Source organism: Simochromis diagramma, unplaced genomic scaffold, assembly GCF_900408965.1.
Source record: "Simochromis diagramma unplaced genomic scaffold, fSimDia1.1 OVJJ01000216.1, whole genome shotgun sequence".
Classification (NCBI taxonomy): Eukaryota; Metazoa; Chordata; class Actinopteri; order Cichliformes; family Cichlidae; genus Simochromis; species Simochromis diagramma.
The window spans coordinates 19,928,137-19,947,686 of NW_024386883.1; the positions used below are offsets into that span (position 1 = coordinate 19,928,137).

The 19,550-nt window shown below is 40.8% G+C and overlaps 2 protein-coding genes across 5 annotated transcripts in view; one reads left to right on the plus strand and one right to left on the minus strand.

Annotated features, from left to right (window-relative positions):
- LOC120734028 (glutamate receptor 1-like) overlaps positions 1 to 11,087 on the plus strand; it is a 103,112-nt gene extending 92,025 nt beyond the window's left edge. For 2 of the 4 annotated variants that reach the window (XM_040032585.1, XM_040032586.1), the window contains exons 17-18: positions 2,917 to 3,051; positions 10,165 to 11,087. In XM_040032585.1, the coding sequence (XP_039888519.1) occupies positions 2,917 to 3,051; positions 10,165 to 10,377 (348 nt within the window). In that variant the 3' untranslated portion in view covers positions 10,378 to 11,087. Of the gene's footprint in view, positions 1 to 1,871; positions 3,052 to 10,164 lie in introns of those variants that run through there. The other 2 variants (XM_040032587.1, XM_040032588.1) reach the window with 1 other exon arrangement.
- Positions 1 to 19,550, minus strand: part of LOC120734041 — a 299,153-nt gene that overhangs the window by 230,178 nt on the left and 49,425 nt on the right. The gene's annotated exons all lie outside the window — the stretch shown is intronic.

Below are 19,550 nucleotides of genomic sequence, written 5' to 3' on the forward strand. Positions count from 1 at the left end.
CTGAAGAACTGAAAGATAAACATATTAAAACATGAAAACATTTTAATATCCTGATGGCATGTGTAAACCCCACAACTCCAATTTGTACTCCTGACTTAAACTGAGAGGCCGCTGAAATGTGCTGAGTATTTTTTATGAACTTCTTTCCTACCAAACGTGCTTCAAGCTCGAAGACAAATTTATGCAAATTGGGAGGCAAACGAGCGGGGCTTCAGCCATTTCTGACAAAGCAGACATTTTTTGGAGATAAGGGGTTTTCATGAGTCCAGATCAGTGGAAATCCATCAGATTTCTTCAGAGGCTTTTCTCTGCTCAGCCTTCCTTCTGTTCTCCAGAATATTCGGTGGTCAGCACAGTTCAATGGAAGCAGCCGCAGACAGACAGACGAGTGACTCTGCTGAAAAATGTGACCTTTTACATCACTTTTAATCGCACATCCAACTGCCTTTGGGTGCCACTTTTACATGTGTATTTTTAGTCTCTGCTCGTGGCTGTACAGTGTCACAGAGTTTTGAAAAAGACACTTTGTCTGCTAAAAAAGAAAGAAGAAGCCGTCAAACAGACATAATCAGGCCCGGAAGATGAGCTCCAGATTAAAGCAGGTTTGCGTTCCCTTCACACAGGTCAGATGTAAAATGTCAGATTTTTATAAATGCAGATATATTTGCCTGTTTCTTCCTCTCTCGCTCTTTGAGTCTCTCTCTCTCTCTCTCTCCCTCTCTCTCTCCCTCTGTTTATGGCTGCTGACCAACTTTGATTAAATTGAAGCAAATGACCACAGCTTCGCCCCCACCCATCCTCCCTCCTCCCCTTTCCTTCCCACACACAAATGCTGATGTTTTTGTCTCCAATCTGTCATGTACCTCCTGCTTCTTCTGAACTCGCTGAGTAACAGACCGTGACTAACAAATGGTGGAAAAACGTTCATCAATCTGTTGAGAAAAGACACTTTTAATGTCAGACTGAAAGTGCAGCACTGAGAGTCATGCCGATGATTGGTGTATTTCCACCTTCCCTTTGGATTAGTTTAGTGTAGAGAGAACTTTCCATAACAATAATATACAGAGATGATAAGATGTGTCCACTAATAGAGATTCATTTACTAAAATTGATCTTTGTCATCTCTTTATTGAAGCCATTCATATCAGAAGCTGTATTCAGAAGGCTTTCACATTATGTAAAAAAAAACAAAATGCCCTCAAGTTTTCAAAATGTTTAATGTGACATGATTAATTCTGGAGTTTATCTACATTTTGTTTACACTTTGTCAGTAATGGCAGTGATCATGCTTCACAGCTCAGTGAGCTCAGCTGCTGAGTTTTTTCAGTAACATATTATACTACTATACTTTAACACCACTACATAGGACAACAGATTATGTACAAGTCTCACAAACAAAGAAAAGTCCCTATAAAGGCTGTTGATCTTATTGATGCAGTCTGTAAAACACTTGTAAATACAAGGGTGATGGCAGGGACAACTTTAAAAATGACCCGTGGCTGTTTATTCCCAGAAACAATTCTTAAAAGAAAATTTAACCTACCTGGTATCTAATCAGTGTATTTGGTTAAAAGATCTCTGTTAACAAGCTGATTTCTACTATCATTCACATGATCTCTTAGCTAACTGGTTAACAACTATAAAGCATCAATGAACTATACTATTACAGCAGATGTTACATACAAATTCAGATGACTTTGTTTTTAAGAAGTCTGACATTTTTAGTGTCTTTTGGTGGGATTTCCCAGAAGCTGATTGGTTGAGGTTAACATGACAGTGTGGAGAGGAAATCCCACTGATAGGCTCACAGCACTTCCTACTGTTGAAGGGAGGCCCCGCCCACTATTTCCTCCTTTCTTTTTTTCTAACAGGCTGCATGCTATTGGATGAAAAAGCTAAGTCACACCCACCAAAAACCAAGCGATGCATGTGAGGAAAGAACGTGCAAAATACAAGAGCTCGCCAACTGAGTCTGTGTTTTAAAAGATTGTGATATGAAGCTATTTTTCATAAATGACACATTTCTATGACCGTGAAGACCAGCACAGATATAATGAACCTCTGAATTGAAGTATAAGACCTTTTTGTTAAGAATTTCAAGATAATTTTTTTTCCTCATTTTGTTTGCATTTTCGTGCATGAAGCTGCATGTGACAGATCAATAGATGTGGATGTTCAAAGGCTATGATTGAGGCAACGGAGGGTCATTCTTTTCATGAGGAGATGAACATTAGCAGGGTCTTTGCCCTGTTCAGTAGGGTCAGATACATTTGGACTTTTAAATACATTTATATATCAGATAATATTGGGCTAAAGACTAGATGGTTGAATTAGACTCTTGGAGTGACAAACTCTCATTTTAATTAGTTTTAATGTTTGTTATTTGTTAACACTTGTTAGCATTTATTAACTATTTTAACTGTTTCCTTATTGTGATTAGCTAGGAAAAAGTGATGATTTTTTACAAAGAGGAGTTTGTTCATATCTCAAAATAGACTCTGATGTACAAAAACATCAAAGCACAATTAAAACTTACTTTCCTGGCAGGTGTCACCGATTAGGTTTTATGTTTTGAATGGAAACTACAAACTTATCAGTTAGGCAGTAAATTTCAAATTTCAAATTTGAGTGGATGTCGCCCAAAAGTAATTTCATATTAAATTCCATAATTCAGGGGATCTCAGACATTCTCTGAGGGGATTTATATTTCCATTTGTCAGAATATCACAGCCTTTGAACGCTGCATAATGGTCTTCTTAGTTAGAAACTTCTATTTAGCTTTGGGATTTTAGACCATTTTAAACTTTTTAAAAATAATTTTGTCCTTTTGCTTACAGTTGGATTCAAACCATAGTGATGTCATGCCTCTGTGCACCATGATTCGGTGTCTCTAACCTCACTTCTCTGTGCTGATAGGACAAAACTAGCGCGCTCAGTCTGAGCAATGTAGCTGGAGTTTTCTACATCCTGATTGGTGGGCTGGGCCTGGCCATGCTGGTGGCTCTGGTCGAGTTCTGCTACAAGTCTCGGATTGAGTCAAGAAGGATGAAGGTGAGAACAGAGAAATGGTAAAATTGTAAAAACAAGTCTGCGATTTTTGCTTTTAAACGCTGAGCCTGAAATGTTTTAGCTGGATATTGCACATATCTGATGTTGCCGTACTTTTTTTTAGCTTCTTTTGATCTAAATGAAGCACAAATGTCTATTACATAGCTGTCAGAAGTTGGGCTGTCCTGGCCAGCGTGAACATACAATATATTGCCAAAAGTATCAATCTGCAGTGCTCGTCTGCCTTCACTCACATATGAACTTTAGTGACATCCCACTTTTATTCATATGCTTAGAACTTTGCAGCTATATTAGCTTCAACTCTTTTAAGAAGGCTTTCCAGAAAGTTTAGGAGTGTCTTTATGGAAATTTCTGATCATTCTCTAGTAGCCCATTTGCCAGGTCAGGCACGGATGTTGGATGAGAAGGTCTGGCTCACAGTCTCTGCTCTAATTCAGTCCAAAGGTGTTCTGTCAGGTTGAGGTCAGGACTCTGTGCAGGCCTGTCAAGATTAACCACACCAAACTCACTCGTCCATGTCTTTACAGACCTTGTTTCTTGCACTTGTGCACTGATTTGTTAACTGTTACAGAGGTAGATGATCTGGAGGAGAGGTTGTTCTCCTCTAGATCATTTCTGAGCTTCAGCTTGAAATTTATCTGTTGAATACAATCTGGTGGTTTAAATAGCTGCTGGTGATGTGATCTAAATGAGTAGCATGGTACATGAAACAAGTGTGATTAGCACTTGGGAGCAAACACATGTTGGAATTTTGCAGCCAGGATGGTGATGTGTACTCATTTACTTGTTTGTGTGCATCAGTCAGGACTCTCGCAGGAGCATTTTGGAAGAGCCCGAGTCCACATAAAAATGCAGTAATTCATTCTGAGCATGATGAAAGCACGGATAACCTTCTCAAGGTTGTTTTTTGAAACAAAGCTGGCTCTGGCAACAGATTTGATTTGCAAATTTAAGTTAGGAAGAATAAAAAAATAACATAAAAGTTCTCACAGAAGCAACACCAACAACCAGAGATGGAGAGGAATATTAGTGAATGAAGGTGATGGAGACAGATGGGTAATATACAGTGGGGCAAACAAGTATTTAGTCAGCCACCGATTGTGCAAGTTCCCCCACCTAAAATGATGACAGAGGTCAGTAATTTGCACCAGAGGTACACTTCAACTGTGAGAGACAGAATGTGAAAAAAAAAAATCCATGAATCCACATGGTAGGATTTGTAAAGAATTTATTCGTAAATCAGGGTGGAAAATAAGTATTTGGTCAATAACAAAAATACAACTCAATACTTTGTAATATAACCTTTGTTGGCAATAACAGAGGTCAAACGTTTACTATAGGTCTTTACCAGGTTTGCACACACAGTAGCTGGTATTTTGGCCCATTCCTCCATGCAGATCTTCTCGAGAGCAGTGATGTTTTGGGGCTGTCGCCGAGCAACACGGACTTTCAACTCCCGCCACAGATTTTCTATGGGGTTGAGGTCTGGAGACTGGCTAGGCCACTCCAGGACTTTCAAATGCTTCTTACGGAGCCACTCCTTTGTTGCCCGGGCGGTGTGTTTTGGATCATTGTCATGTTGGAAGACCCAGCCTCGTTTCATCTTCAAAGTTCTCACTGATGGAAGGAGGTTTTGGCTCAAAATCTCACGATACATGGCCCCATTCATTCTGTCCTTAACACGGATCAGTCGTCCTGTCCCCTTGGCAGAAAAACAGCCCCATAGCATGATGTTTCCACCCCCATGCTTCACAGTAGGTATGGTGTTCTTGGGATGCAACTCAGTATTCTTCTTCCTCCAAACACGACGAGTTGAGTTTATACCAAAAAGTTCTACTTTGGTTTCATCTGACCACATGACATTCTCCCAATCCTCTGCTGTATCATCCATGTGCTCTCTGGCGAACTTCAGACGGGCCTGGACATGCACTGGCTTCAGCAGCGGAACACGTCTGGCACTGCGGGATTTGATTCCCTGCCGTTGTAGTGTGTTACTGATGGTGACCTTTGTTACTTTGGTCCCAGCTCTCTGCAGGTCATTCACCAGGTCCCCCCGTGTGGTTCTGGGATCTTTGCTCACCGTTCTCATGATCATTTTGACCCCACGGGATGAGATCTTGCGTGGAGCCCCAGATCGAGGGAGATTATCAGTGGTCTTGTATGTCTTCCATTTTCTGATGATTGCTCCCACAGTTGATTTTTTCACACCAAGCTGCTTGTCTATTGTAGATTCACTCTTCCCAGTCTGGTGCAGGTCTACAATACTTTTCCTGGTGTCCTTCGAAAGCTCTTTGGTCTTGGCCATGGCGGAGTTTGGAGTCTGACTGTTTGAGGCTGTGGACAGGTGTCTTTTATACAGATGATGAGTTCAAACAGGTGCCATTCATACAGGTAACGAGTGGGGGACAGAAAAGCTTCTTACAGAAGACGTTACAGGTCTGTGAGAGCCAGAGATTTTCCTTGTTTCAGGTGACCAAATACTTATTTTCCACCCTACTTTATGAATAAATTCTTTACAAATCCTACCATGTGGATTCATGGATTTTTCTTTCACATTCTGTCTCTCACAGTTGAAGTGTACCTCTGGTACAAATTACTGACCTCTGTCATCATTTTAAGTGGGGGAACTTGCACAATCGGTGGCTGACTAAATACTTTTTTGCCCCACTGTATGCTGAAGAACATACGTTAGGGCGAACTGAGTAGGTATATCTGAATATTATCAGTGCACGGCTCATGTGTCTATATGGATCCGAGGGACAGAAAAAAGAATAGAACTCCAGTCAGACCACTACAAATCAAAGGTGGTACTTAACAGGAAGAAAAGAGTATTTTAGCCATATATTTAGGGGAGTGCAACAGATTCAGGTTTGCTTTAGTCAAGTTTAGTTTCCACTGTTTCAGTTTGGTGTAGTACTTACTGGTTTCTGTGGTAGTTCAGTTTTCTGTCTTTAGGCTTAATTATGATGGCTTCAGAATTTCTGAATAGATTTAAAAGATTTTAGAACTTTCAGTCATGAAAACATCCCAGTCTCAAATTTACAGACATTTCCTGTATATTTTGTACTAGTTTTTTTTTTTTGTAGTAGTAGTAGTACAGCATCTCTGTAGGTGATATATAACCTTCGTTCCAGCTAAGTGGGTGTTTTAAGCCTGGTCAAATAGATAAACATAATTTTAGTGCATGTTTCTTTTACACCAGAGAACTCAAAGTTCGTTCATTCATGGGTGCAGTTTTATTTTTAATCATGTGCATGAGCTGCTGCCCTTTTCTGCATGGAGCCACAGGGCAGGAGCAAAAACACTTCTGCCATTTCAAAGTACATCAACTGAACTCTGCTCATCTGCCACTCGGGTCTCGAGCTCCTCTTTATCGCCGGCGTCCGTATGTGATGAAACTGCGGTCGCCTCATTACTGACTGTGCTGGTTAATACTGAGACTTTGATGGGCTGCTCAGAAGGAACAAACAAGTCATTAGAGTCGTTTTTCCACAGCAGAAGCACCAGTGTGTCAGGTCTCCTCTCCGCTGGACTTTGCATTCACTTCACATTTCTGTCTGAGCACAAAGGGAGGACTTAAAAAACTCTGCAGTGGTGACACAACATGTGGCCAAGATTTCATCAGTAAGAGCAGATGGGGGCACATACGGAGCAGGGCTACACAATGGTTACCTGCTGCAGAGGAATTCATGTGAAGGAGCACGACAGCACACACGGGACTGATAATCAATAAAGGAATATCCATGATGCATTCTCTTCTGATACATTGTTGAAACTAGGCTGTTAATATTGCATCATAGTCTCCCGTAACAGAGAAGCAAGGGTTTTTAACTTCACTAAACATTTGGATTGTGAGGCTGTTCTGGTCTTTGCAGCTGTAGCTTTTCTTTTTATTTAAGGTTGTTTGCATGTGTCTTTGTGCTCCAACATAACTTTGGTGCCAAGTTGCGATTAGATTGACCATCGTCTAAGGCACCAGCACTTTCTTACCCCAGCCCATAATATAATGGCTTTTTCTTAGATGCGAGACGTTCTTTGTCATTGTGGCATTAGCTGATACTGAGAGATAATGGTCCCATATTAGAGGTCTAGATAGATCAAAAGTAACTGGTTAAGTTTAAACACTAAAACGTTCGGGATTAGGTTTAGAAGCTGAAAAGAACTTTGTTAGACTGAAGCACTAACAAGTACTTGATGGACTTGAGGAAGAGCTTGTGGTTTGGGTTTAAGAAGCATCCTGCACTTGAAAATGAACGGTTGGGGGTATACGTGACAAAGATCAGGACTAGTTAGGTCTAGTCAAAGGACCCAAATGGTTTATTTATTTATATTTCTTATAATAGTGGTTAAATTTAGGTGCTGTGAAGTAGTCCTAGTTTTCAGGTTTCTGAAAACTGCAGTTAGGTTTACGAGAAGATTGTGGTTTGGGCTACACAGCTCACAACAATAACCCATACACTCACTAATGATGGGATTTGAGGACAGACCCCTCACACTGATCTCATAACCTACTGTGTCAAGGCACAGAAACTAAAGGACACCCTGTGCTCAACAGAGACACGGCAGCGACAAAACTGCATTAATTAATACCCGAGGGATGAGAACGCGCTAGAAGCAGAGATACCGATCGTGTTAAATCCATACATGACAAATATCTGCCATGTGTTGGGATGTTTATTCAAGAAAAGAAATGCATTACACGTTACTTGTCATTTGTTTCCTGGACAAAGTAAGTTGTTGCATTACTTTTGCATTAAGTGGCGTGAGATGCTTTGTGGCTTAATTGCATATGATCAGTATAAACCTTATGCTCCATGCTCACATTCTGACACAACTTCCTGTCCTAATGAGGCTGCAGATCACTAAAGTTCTTTGTTCTTCATTAGTAACATCTGTGCAAACCTTGATACTAATTTGTCACATAGAAGTGGACATCAGGATTAATCTTCCTGGGACAGATGATTCTTCCTGGAGTTTGCATGCTCTCTGTGTTGCTGCAAGAGTTTTCTCAAGATTTTCGAGCTTCCTGCTACAGTCCAAAGACATGCATGTCCAGTCAAGTTTGTACATTCACTTTATGACAGTTAAGATATCATATCAACAACTGTGTATTAGATTAGAAAAGTTCATGGTCTCCAAAAAAGGAATCCTTCCCACCTATATTCCAACCTGTTTGCATTCATCTGTTTGAAACTTTCCACCTGTTTAACACCAGCTTTAAGTTTTTCCACCTATTACTCAGTGGCTTTATTACTTCTCTTCACATTGAGACTTATTTTGAATCAAGTCTCTACATGAAAACGCCCCTGTAAGGTCTATAATGTCTTTTACTTATCATCAGATTCTTACTTTTTGTACTTAAAAACTGGCCAAATCGACAAGTGATGCTTAAAATTCAGTTTTAGCTTCAACAGGGCCGTCATTGGGGCCACAGTGTTGGAAGGAGACATTTTCATATTCAGGACACAAAAATCTCTGGTCTGCTTCACGATGGTTTAACAGGTGGCTATTATTATCTGCAGGCAACAGCAGTGATGGTCTGACTCTGCAGGGACAGATGCTGTTTTGTTGTTGACATCATATGTAGAGCTGCTATCATAATAAAACCTTCTATCAAAACGAAAAAGATGGGCAGGAGATGCAGAGACATGAGGGGAGATGCCCATGGTGCTCGGTGTCGGGCGTTCAGACGTAAGTACGCTCGCTCCAAGGCGTTGTAGGCGCTGAAGCTGCTTCAGTAAGTGAATAAATCCAGGATTTATTTGTACCAATCTGCCTGACGACTGTCGGCACTCTGCAGCAAACAGAGAGGGAGCGTGGGAGCCTCAGAGGCCCGATGCAGGATATTAACTTTGGATCCACATCATTAGTTTTACTGAGAGGTGAGGCTGAGGGAAAGAGCTTCATTCTGCTACTGAAAAACAACTTCTACTCTGATCACTTTTGGTGATGACTCTTTTACACACACACACACACACACACACACACACACACACACACACACACACACACACACACACACACACGGTCTACTGCGGTACACACTCATTCAAGCATCATTTATCCAAAAACTGGATGTGCAGCTGTGAAACAACTCATGGAGGCAATTAGGAGCCTTCAACCAGATCACTGTAGTTTATGCCAAAAGTCTTACTTCTCAGAGTCATAACTCTGTGAACAATATTAACATATATAAAGTGCGTCATTATTTCTGACTTCAGCCGACTGAATGTCTATGAATCAAACTAGAAATCTGACGAATAAAGAAACTAAAGAACCTCAGTGGAAAAACCATCTAGTGTAATAGGAGGCAATACTTCCTCCATCCATCCTCTTCCGCTAGGCAATGTTTACTGTTGTTAATTTGTTAAAACATCATTTTAAAACCCCCCCCCCCCCCCACACACACACACACACACACACACATTTATTATTGATACCTCATGAACTTCCTCAGCATCCACCAGGTTTCCACTCTGTGTTGGTGGATGTGAAAGCCAAAAACAACAAGAATATCCCTCCATTAATCAAATTAATCAAGGTAAGTGTTTAGTAGAATACATTTCTATGCTGATATTTGGTGATTGTTATTGTTCATGCTGGGAGCATGAACATCACATCTTTTTGATTTGTGCAGAAAGAACATCTTTCACATAGAGCGAAGAGTCTGGAAAGTACACTGGCAAAAAGTAAAATTTTCAACATATGAAATATAAAAACTGAATAAATAAAAGAAACAACATGGACTCGAAGAATTTGTCGATAAGATCCAAATAGACTTTTTGCTATCTGGTTATGGATGGAAATAAAAATATCTACATTATGGATATCCAAAGTAAATTCACGTGAAATGTGGCTGATTAATTCTGGCCTTAAAAAGGTAATATTAATTCTGTTAACTGGAAACTGAGGTCAAGAGAAAAACTCACTGTTGAAACTATTAGAAGGATTTTCATCTGCTAAACGAAAGAGTTTTGAGATATTTTTCCTCTTTGCCAAACAATTTAACTATTTAAACTGAATTTAATAAAGACTTGTCTTTGTGTGAGTCTGTGTGCTTAAATAACTTTTGTCTCATCTCTCCCTGTCTTGCAGGAGCTTATTGATGCCGCCATGATGAGCACCAGCCTTGGCGGGATAGCGGTGGCAGGAGGAGGAGCGGTTGCTGGTGGGTTAGGAGTTGGACCGTCAGGACTTGGAGGGGAGAATGGCCGCGTGGTGGCCCACGATTTCCCAAAAGCCGGAGCTCAGGGTTTACCCTGCATGAGCAAAGCAGCCGGCCTGGGACTCTCCTCCACAGGCATGTGATCCTAGCCAAGGCTCGTTATTGGACAAGACGCTTCTATCCATCTACCTGTTTGTCAGTCTGTTGGTGAGGAGAGAAATAGAAGGTACAAAGTAAAGAGAAAAAGGGAAGCATAAAAGAAGATTAAGGATGAAATGTCGGGTGGCAAGGGAAGTGAAAAAAGGGGAGGAAGAACTATAAAAATGGATGAATGGGAAAAGTGTTGAATTCAGAAAAGAAAAGAAAAAGATTAAGAGGGATTTGGCAGGCAGAAGGAGAAGTGTTCATGTTCACCGTGAATGACTGAATACTGTAGAACTCTGAACAGAGAGCACCTGAACAAAACACCTGAGAGAAATCAAGACAAGCAGCGGGGCTTAACAAACTCTAACTAAATGAACTGGAATTACTTTTTCTATGAGCACTGTCTTAAACTGAAGCAGCAGAGGGGGTTGACCAGTGTTTTGGTTGGGGGGGATAACTTTTTTAAACCTCTTCTTGACCTTCACTCCAGTCCCCTCCTCTTCCTTTGTGCTTCGTCACATTCACACAGAACACAATGTCCAGATCAGAGAGGGCTCAGAAGTTTGAGCATGAAGACCTTTTTCAGGAACATGAGCTGAAGAGCAGGAGCACGGTGGTTAGCACTGTTGCCGCACAGCAAGAAGGTCTTGAGTTCAATTCCACCATCAGGCCGGGGTCTTTCTGTGTGGAGTTTGCATGTTCTCCCCGTGTTTGCGTGGGTTCCCTCCGGGTACTCCAGCTTCCTCCCGCCGTCCAAAGACATGCAGTTAGTGGGGATAGGTTAATTGGTTAATCCAAATTGCCCATGGGTGTGAATGTGAGCGCAAATGGTTGTCTGTCCCTGTGTGTTGGCCCTGCGACAGACTGGAGACCTCTCCAGGGTGAACCCCGCCTCTCGCCATATGACAGCTAGGATAGGCCCCAGTGCCCCCCGCGACCCTGAAAAGGACAAGCGGAAGCGGATGGATGTGCGGAAGAACAGCTGACAGCGCTCTGATCTGTGATCTGCCCCAAGAGTTATATTCATATTAATGCAGTTTAGGAATACAGACTGATGTGTCATATGCTTTGAAATTGTGAGCGTGTTTATGTGGAGATATGTTTACTGGTTATGTTTAAGTGTCCTGCTATTGACACCTACATTTCAAAAATTCAGAGCGTCTTCAATATGAGGCAGGCTTAATCAGTCAGCAAATTATTTCAAGCTTATTAAAGAGTGTTTTTTTTCTGCTATGAAGGTGACACAAACAAACCTCATCATACATAACTGCTACCAGTGAAAGAAGTCCTGATTTCTAGTTGCAGCAGCACTAATGGTGCGCCGCAATGTCACAGGAATTTACTTGCATTCGTTTAGGTTTCCAGAAAATGTATAAAGACGTCACAAACTCTGGCTAGTGGACAGTAGAAATAAGCTTTTTATGAAGGGTAGCTGGCCTCAACCTTAGCGACAAGGTGAGGAGCTCCACATCGAAAGGAGGCAGTTGGGTTTTTTCAAGCACCTGACTAGGATGCAAGGATGACAAGTTTCTAATCTGTTCTGTTTGCTGCCTAAAAATGTCCACAAATAATCATTGCCCTGAACTTCCAAAGCAATTTCCAAACTCCCTTACTGTCAAAAACCCCACCTGCAGCAAATTGGTCAACGGTGGAATTGATGACGATCAGTTATTGAAATGTCAGATATCACCAGCTTGAACAATATGCAGAAACCAGGATGCTCGTATTATCATAGTTTCCATATCATTAATAGCAGGACGCTACATAGCCATGTAAGCACATTCACTGAAAATGTGTTTTGTGGTAAATTTACACTGAACCTTTCTTGATGTGACACACATAAAATTTTTAAGTGAGTGTTTTTTTTCCAATATTTTACCTTTGGTTTAAAAGATTTTCCCCCCTTTCCAGTCTTTTAATATACTCAAATATAAATTTTCCCTCTTAACATCCAGCAAGTCACCAGTAATCCATTTTGAGTTCGGGTCTACCCCTTTATACAGAATTTTCACCTGTGTGTCATATCCAAATGGAACTAATATAACAGAAGAACTGAAAGGCCAACATGCTTTTAACACAGTTAATTTGAAAGGTAACAACTATCCACATTTAGCATGTGGCTAAAGTGCAGCCATAATTCCAAGGGCTTCACTGGTGACCTGGAGGATGTCAAGGGGTTAAATCAGGTGCCAGTAATATGTGCTACAGGAAAAAAACAACATCTAAGATCCAAAAATATGATGCCATAAGTCAAGATATGACCTAGAATTGTCTCAGACAGTAACTCCAGTATGCAAACTGTAACATGTGTCCCAGACCAGCAGACACCATGAACCATCTGATCAGCTATGGAAGATCTTTTTTTAAGGTCAACCAGAATTACCATTTTCTGGATAAAACGTTCTGTTGAAGCCATCGAAAGAATAGATGTAGCTCATTTTTTACAGGTTAGGAATGCAGTAAAATACTTTTCTGTGAGTATTAGAGTCACCATTTTGATTTCACTCACACACAGCAGAGAGTTTGTAGCAGTAGCCTCCTGACAGCACCACCTTCAGCCAACACAACCAGCTGCTTCTCCTGTACACATGGAAGTTTCTGCTGGGCTTTAGCTACACTCCTACGTCTGGTGTAGTCAATCATGTGGAAACAGGCACCATCAAAGGGACCAATCAGAACAAAATTTCTAACTAGTGGAAATGAACAACATCACCTGTATCCACTGGACTATTGGACACACAAACCAAAAGTCATTCAGCTCTCGAAATTAAATACAAGAGAAACAAGACTGTGGCCAGCATGCTGTGAGTTATAATACTGGATCTTACAGTTACTTTAAGTATCCACTAAACTCTCCCATAAATGTCAATAATCTCATATGCTCACATAATTTCAGGACTTGATGTTGATCGGTGTTAGGGTCATGTGAAAGGTGTTCAGTGTGTTCTGTGTTATAAAGAAGCTGAGTTTTCCTTCAGTTTGCTCAACATTTCTCTCTGATCAGGAATCCTGAGAAAGAGGACAACTCGGTTTGATTTGGAGGTTGTTTCCTCACATTACTCCTGGATTTCCTCCCCAGTGTTTTCTGGACTACACGAGCAATCAAGCAGCACCGCAGCAAAATGTTTTATACTCTGAAACTGAAAAATCAGGTGTTCACAGTTGTATATGAATGATACTGTGCCGAGCTTCGCCTGTTTGTCTGCATAATCTTTTTCATTTATTTTGGAATTTATAATCTTTTGATTTTTGTCACTAATACTATTTAATAAAAACTTACATTATAAGCTTGACTGTTGACGTTTTCCTTTTTTTTCCCGCTTTTGAGTTGAAATGATAACAGATCCAAGTCTCTGCAGGACTAATTTGCCTGCTTGTTCTGGCACTTTACACTTTTTCATTTAGGGCTTGGCAAATCAATTAAATCCATGGGTTCACGCTTGATTAGAGATTTTTACTGAATGTCAAAGTGCTTGCTTTAAACTACATTGCATGATTTTCAACAGCTTGTTCATCATCAAGTCGTTTCAATTTTCTAAGATTCTTTAATGACTTTGATTTGAAAACCACCCTTGACACCTCCATGGTATTAAGGGTGGAATGCCCACTCTGATTTGAGGAGTTGTTCCCTGTAGTGGGGGAGTTTGAGTATCTCAGTTTGGTTTTCCTGATGGATTGATGCATCATCTGCAGTGATGTAGATGTTATACCTGTATGTGGTGAAGAGAGGGCTTGAAGGTGAAGCTATTGATTTACTGGTCAATCTATATTCCTGCCCTCACCTGTGGCTATGAGCTGTGGGTGGTGACTGAAAAACTAAGACTGAGGAGACAAACAGCAGAAATGAGCTTTCTCCGAAGAGTTTTTGAGCTCAGCCTTACAGACAAGTTCAAGAACTTGGTCAATTAGCACTGAATGTTGGTTTTTAAAAGTGAGAGAGGCAGATCAGAGCATCTTTGTTTAGATGGTTGACTGAGTCAATTGTGGGAGAAGCTGAGTGGTTAATACTGTGGGTTCACAGTGGCTTGCTTTGAGTGTGACGAGTTTGTATGTTCTTTACGTGCTTGGGCAGGTTTTCTCTCAGACCTTTGTGTGGTGGGGCGTGGTCTGCGGTGCCGTGCAGGGAGGGCGCACGCACCTGCACGGCATCCTTAATCACGCCCGCCTAGTCAAAAACACGGGGACTCAGGGTTTGTGGGTTTTGTGTTGTGGTGAGATGTCAGTAAAGATGGCTCTGAATGATACTCCGTGGTCCCGCCGTGCCTTATTCTCGCCACACTTTGGTTTTTCCCACCCTTTGAAAACCTGTTGACATGTCCTGTGTAATATGTGAACACATCATCTCCTTTCTTTTTAAAAAGGATCTTTGGTTGTATCCTTTGTTGAAGGAGGTAATAGAGGAAGGCCTGAAGCATCCTTTCTTTCTATTTACAGAATTCAACTAGCTCTTATTATCATTAGCATCATTCAGCCAACATAAACTGTAATATTCTCATATATGTATATATATATATGGTTAATGTATTTTATTGAGCGTGTCTGTGTTTGGTTTTCTGCTGAAACTGTGTTGTTTGGTGATGGTGCTAAAATTAAGACCTGACTTACACCCAGCAGAGTTTTGCCGCTAAAGAAAAAAACGATTTTTTGCGGCTTGAGTGAGGACTATTTTCCTCATCTATCATGTTATAGAACATTATGAAATGATTTGTTGATACTCTGAAGCCACAGGGCAATGCCAGAAGGGAGGTTAAATCAGATTGAGAGTCCTATTTCCCGCTCGACATGAGGCTCTTTGAAACTCTTAATCTTGTGTCTTTTTATAGTATGTATTCTTTCTATAGGCGGGTATGTGTCTGTTAGATGAAGGAATGTGATATCAAGCCTCTCTTCACTTTAATTATCTCCCATTATCTGGCATGACCAATTGGTAGAAATGACAGTTGTATGCGTTCTGCAGAAATATCCACAAGCAGCTGTAATGTTGTAATGTGGTAACTGAGCCGCTGTAAAGATATCAGGCTAAAAAACATTTTGTGATGAAATTAGACAGCAGGAGATACTCTGATGACCAACACTCCAAAATCCACTGTAGAGCTGGCTGACAGCAGAGGCAGATCAGAGGAATGTCACTCTGATAATGTGACCAGAGAGGCTCAATAAGGCGTCACTTCAGCAGACATTTCTGAGGAAAATCACCCTGCAGGAAGCACGACTCACCAGCACAATCAATACTAAATGTGAGACACTGAAAGCTTGTTGTCAAAGATTTGACAGCAACTCGGGAAACGAGAACAGCAGGCCCTCTGCTTGATGCACGAGGCATCTGAACAATCCATTTTACAAACATACCAGACTCATTATAAGCTACCTGAAGCCGATGTCTATCAAAGGGAACATTGTATGCCTTTATTTCCTGTCTCATAAAAAGTCTTGCAGTGGTGGATTTTCGTATTAGACATGGCCAAAGTTTCTAATAATGAGGTCAGTATATGTACAAGTAACCCTTGTAAGCTAAAGACATCAGACAACAGAATTTTTTTTCTCTCACCCTTTTGTGATGTAGAAAAAAGGGATTTCCAATATGGTATTCTCATGCATAGAAGCCCCACCCACCTGCCATTCAAATCTTAAGATGATCAGTTACTGAAATGACAGATATCACTGGCTCACACAACATGCAGGAACCAGGATGTTCGTGCTACCATAGCTTCCACACCAGGAATATCGGAATACTACATATCCACATAGGCATAAACTTGAAAATGAACTCAAAGTAAAACCTAAAACTATGATAAAGTAAATCAATACAAGACAAATATCCCAAAAACTATTATGGTGGCAGAAGTGATAAGAAATCATTTCATACAGTAGAGTTTTACACTGTTTTTCTCGCAAACCTTATCAGTGAAGGGATATGATTGTGTGTAGCTTCTTCAAAGCATTACGTTATCAGAAACTCAAATCTAAACATAATTATTGCTGCCAAACAGGACAACTAATTTATCTTTGATTTAAGCTAAGATCGATCAACACAACATTTGGCAGATCAAACTTCAAAGCCATAAAATGAACTGATTTTATTCCAAGAAGTCACCTTTCTAAATGCTGCTTTGACAATAATATTCCCATCTGCACGAAGAAAAGGTCCGATGGCAGACGCTCGCCTTCAGACACTCACTCGGAATGAATCTCACATTTGCACACTATAAAAGATGACAGAAGATGTGGAAAACAGAAGGTGTTTAATTGCTGAAATGTTTCTTGAGTTTATAGGAGAAAACGAGGCTGCAGGAGAATTTCTTTGTGGAGTTTTTAAAGTTGGAGGCAAACCTCAGGCTGCTTAAAATTAAGTGGTTCATAAAAGAAACTTCAGTAAATGGAGTGCGTTTATCTTTGCCTCTGGTTCTCTTGGTGTCCTGCAGAGTCAGTCCCCTTTGGCTCTTTCACCTTTTCTTCTCTCTGGATTATTTTTTTATTTCTTTGCTCTATCGATCATCTCTTGGTGCAGTGTCTTAATTTCCTCTTCTCTCTGTAAGTGTAACTTTTCTTTGCCTTTCCTGTACAAACACCCACTACTATCTCTAACCTCTGTTTTTCTATCCCATTGTTCTTCCTATGATTTTTTCTCTTGTCCTTGTTTTCTCTCCATTAGCTCTTTTCTGATCTCTGAGGACTTCTCAATGAATGGTTTGTTGTCCTGAGGGGTACATCATATCACGTAACACCTCATTACTCTCCCTGCTGCGAGGGAGGATGAGACAGAAGGAGCCGACAATTAGCCCCAGAAAGACCCATGATTAGGAGTTTGTGGCCCATTACCTTTCACTGTGCACCCTTGTGGAAACTTCTGGAAGACCTGCGAGGCGGAGGAGGACTGGTTCCCTGAGGGGCTGCTGGCAAAACGGCACATCCTTCACTGGAGACAAATAAATGAGTTTGAAATAAAACAACACAAGTGCAAATGAGCTGAAGAAGAAGAAAAGGAGTCCTCTGAATGAAAATGCAACAAAAGCTGTTTATATTTGCTGTGTTTTAACCCCTTTTTACACAGAATGACGGAACTACAATACTCTAGCAATACTATCAAGTGTATGTAGGGTACAGTCTGAAACAAAAATAACTTTTCCAATGGCTAGCAAACTCTTGTGATTGTACCAAAATCCCTTTAGAAGTAAATCTCATTACATACAGAGTTATTTTGAACCACCATCTACATTAGTTGTGGTGGTCACTGGAGCAAAACACTGTAACTATATCTAATTTTAAACCATCAAATCTGATTTTTAAAAAATGGTGAAAATTTTTGCTGATTACTGTCACCTTTGCTAAAATTCTCCAAAGATTTAGATTCAGGATTCTTCTAGAGCCGAATCCCATTCTGATGAAGGATAGTATTAATGACAGCCCGGAGCTGGCCCAAGTGCACTGGCTCAAAATGAACCAAAATTTACTTAACCTATACATGGTCCACAGATAAATGGCCTGCATTTGTATAGCGCTTTACACTACATTCAGTCATTCACCCATAGGCAATGGCAAGCTATTGTAGCCACAGCTGCCCTGGGGCGCACTGACAGAGGAGAGGCTGCCGGACACTGGTGCCACTGGGCCCTCTGACCACCACCAGTAGGCAAACATGGGCTTAGTATCTTGCCCAAAGATATTTGACATGCAGACTGGAGGAGCCAGGGATTGAACCACTAACCTTCCGATCAGTAGGTGACCTGCTCGCCCTCCTGAGCTACAGCCACCTCCTACGTTTCAGAAACTGCTGATTTCTTGGGATTTCTTCACACAACCATCTCTAGGACTTACAGAGAAAATACCCGGTGAATGGCAGTTCTCTGGGTTATAATACCAAAGGTCAAAGGAGACTCCTTTGAGCTAATAGGAAGGAAACCATAAATCATGCACAATCAAACTTTGAGCAAGCACTTTGCAACAGGAAGAAACCTTTAGAGCCAGGCTCAGGGAGGAGTGGCCATCTGCTGTGACTGGTTGGGGACGAGAGGAGGAAACGACGGGACAAAAGACACACTGTGGAAGAGCGAAAGATATTAATCATAATGATCAAATCCAAACTGGTGCATAAACACAGAGAGGCAAAAACTCCTGTCAGCTAAGAGCAGGAAACTGAGGCTACAATTCACACAGGCGCATGAAAACTGGAAAATAGAAGAGAGTAAAATATGTGATTTCTATTCAAACATTTGGATGGTCGGGACAGAGTCTCAAGTAAACATGGAAGAAAGGCTCCATCTCACTGTAACCATGGTTCAGACTGCTGGGGGAATGAATGATGTGAGAAATATATTCTTGGCCCAGAATTTAAGTGCCACTGCCTGGTGTGGTGTTCTTATCCATCTCCATCCCTTTGCCACAGTTATATTTATCTTTAAATGTAATATCATTCATCATATTTTGTGCTTGTTGTTTGGGGTGGTTTGTAACTGTAACGGCAAAACTAAATAATAAATAAATACTGAGGATTTAAATGCTTTTTGTGGTGATGCTCTTTAAACTCTATGTGGGTAGAAAAAAAAGACACTGCGTTCCTTATGGAGAACAGTTTGCTTTGCTTTTATTGTTATACTTAATTCAATAAACTAATGGGTCCTATTATACATCTTCGCTGGCTGTGAAAACAAAACAATTATGCTTGATTTATATTTGTGTTCTGTTGCATTTATGTGGGCAAAAATCTGTGCTTCAATAAATCCTGCCGCTGTTATTGATCAAATTATTGATTCATGAGGAAGGACTCTGCGTTTGTGAACACGGGCTGTCGTCATTTAGAAATACAGACACTGCAGCTACAAATATATTTTCTTTATTAGTGTGAGATTCAGCTCCATTCAGAAGCTAACAGTCCAGCATGAATATTAAAAACAGACAATAGTCCATCATCATCATCTTAAAGCCTGGCAGTAATGCAGTCGTCGTCAATTGTTCCCAATATGAGACAGCCTGCAGCGCGCTGATAAGGACACACTGTCTTTAATGTTCTGCACGCTTTAACCGTTCTGACATTTAGTTGAAACAACTACAGCTTAAGTCATCGAATTTACACTGAAGTGGCAAAACCCACCAGCGCATATGGCTCTTCGTGATATGATCATAATCAAAATGAGTATGCAAAGATGCAAAATACAAAGATTTTCAAAAAGTCTAC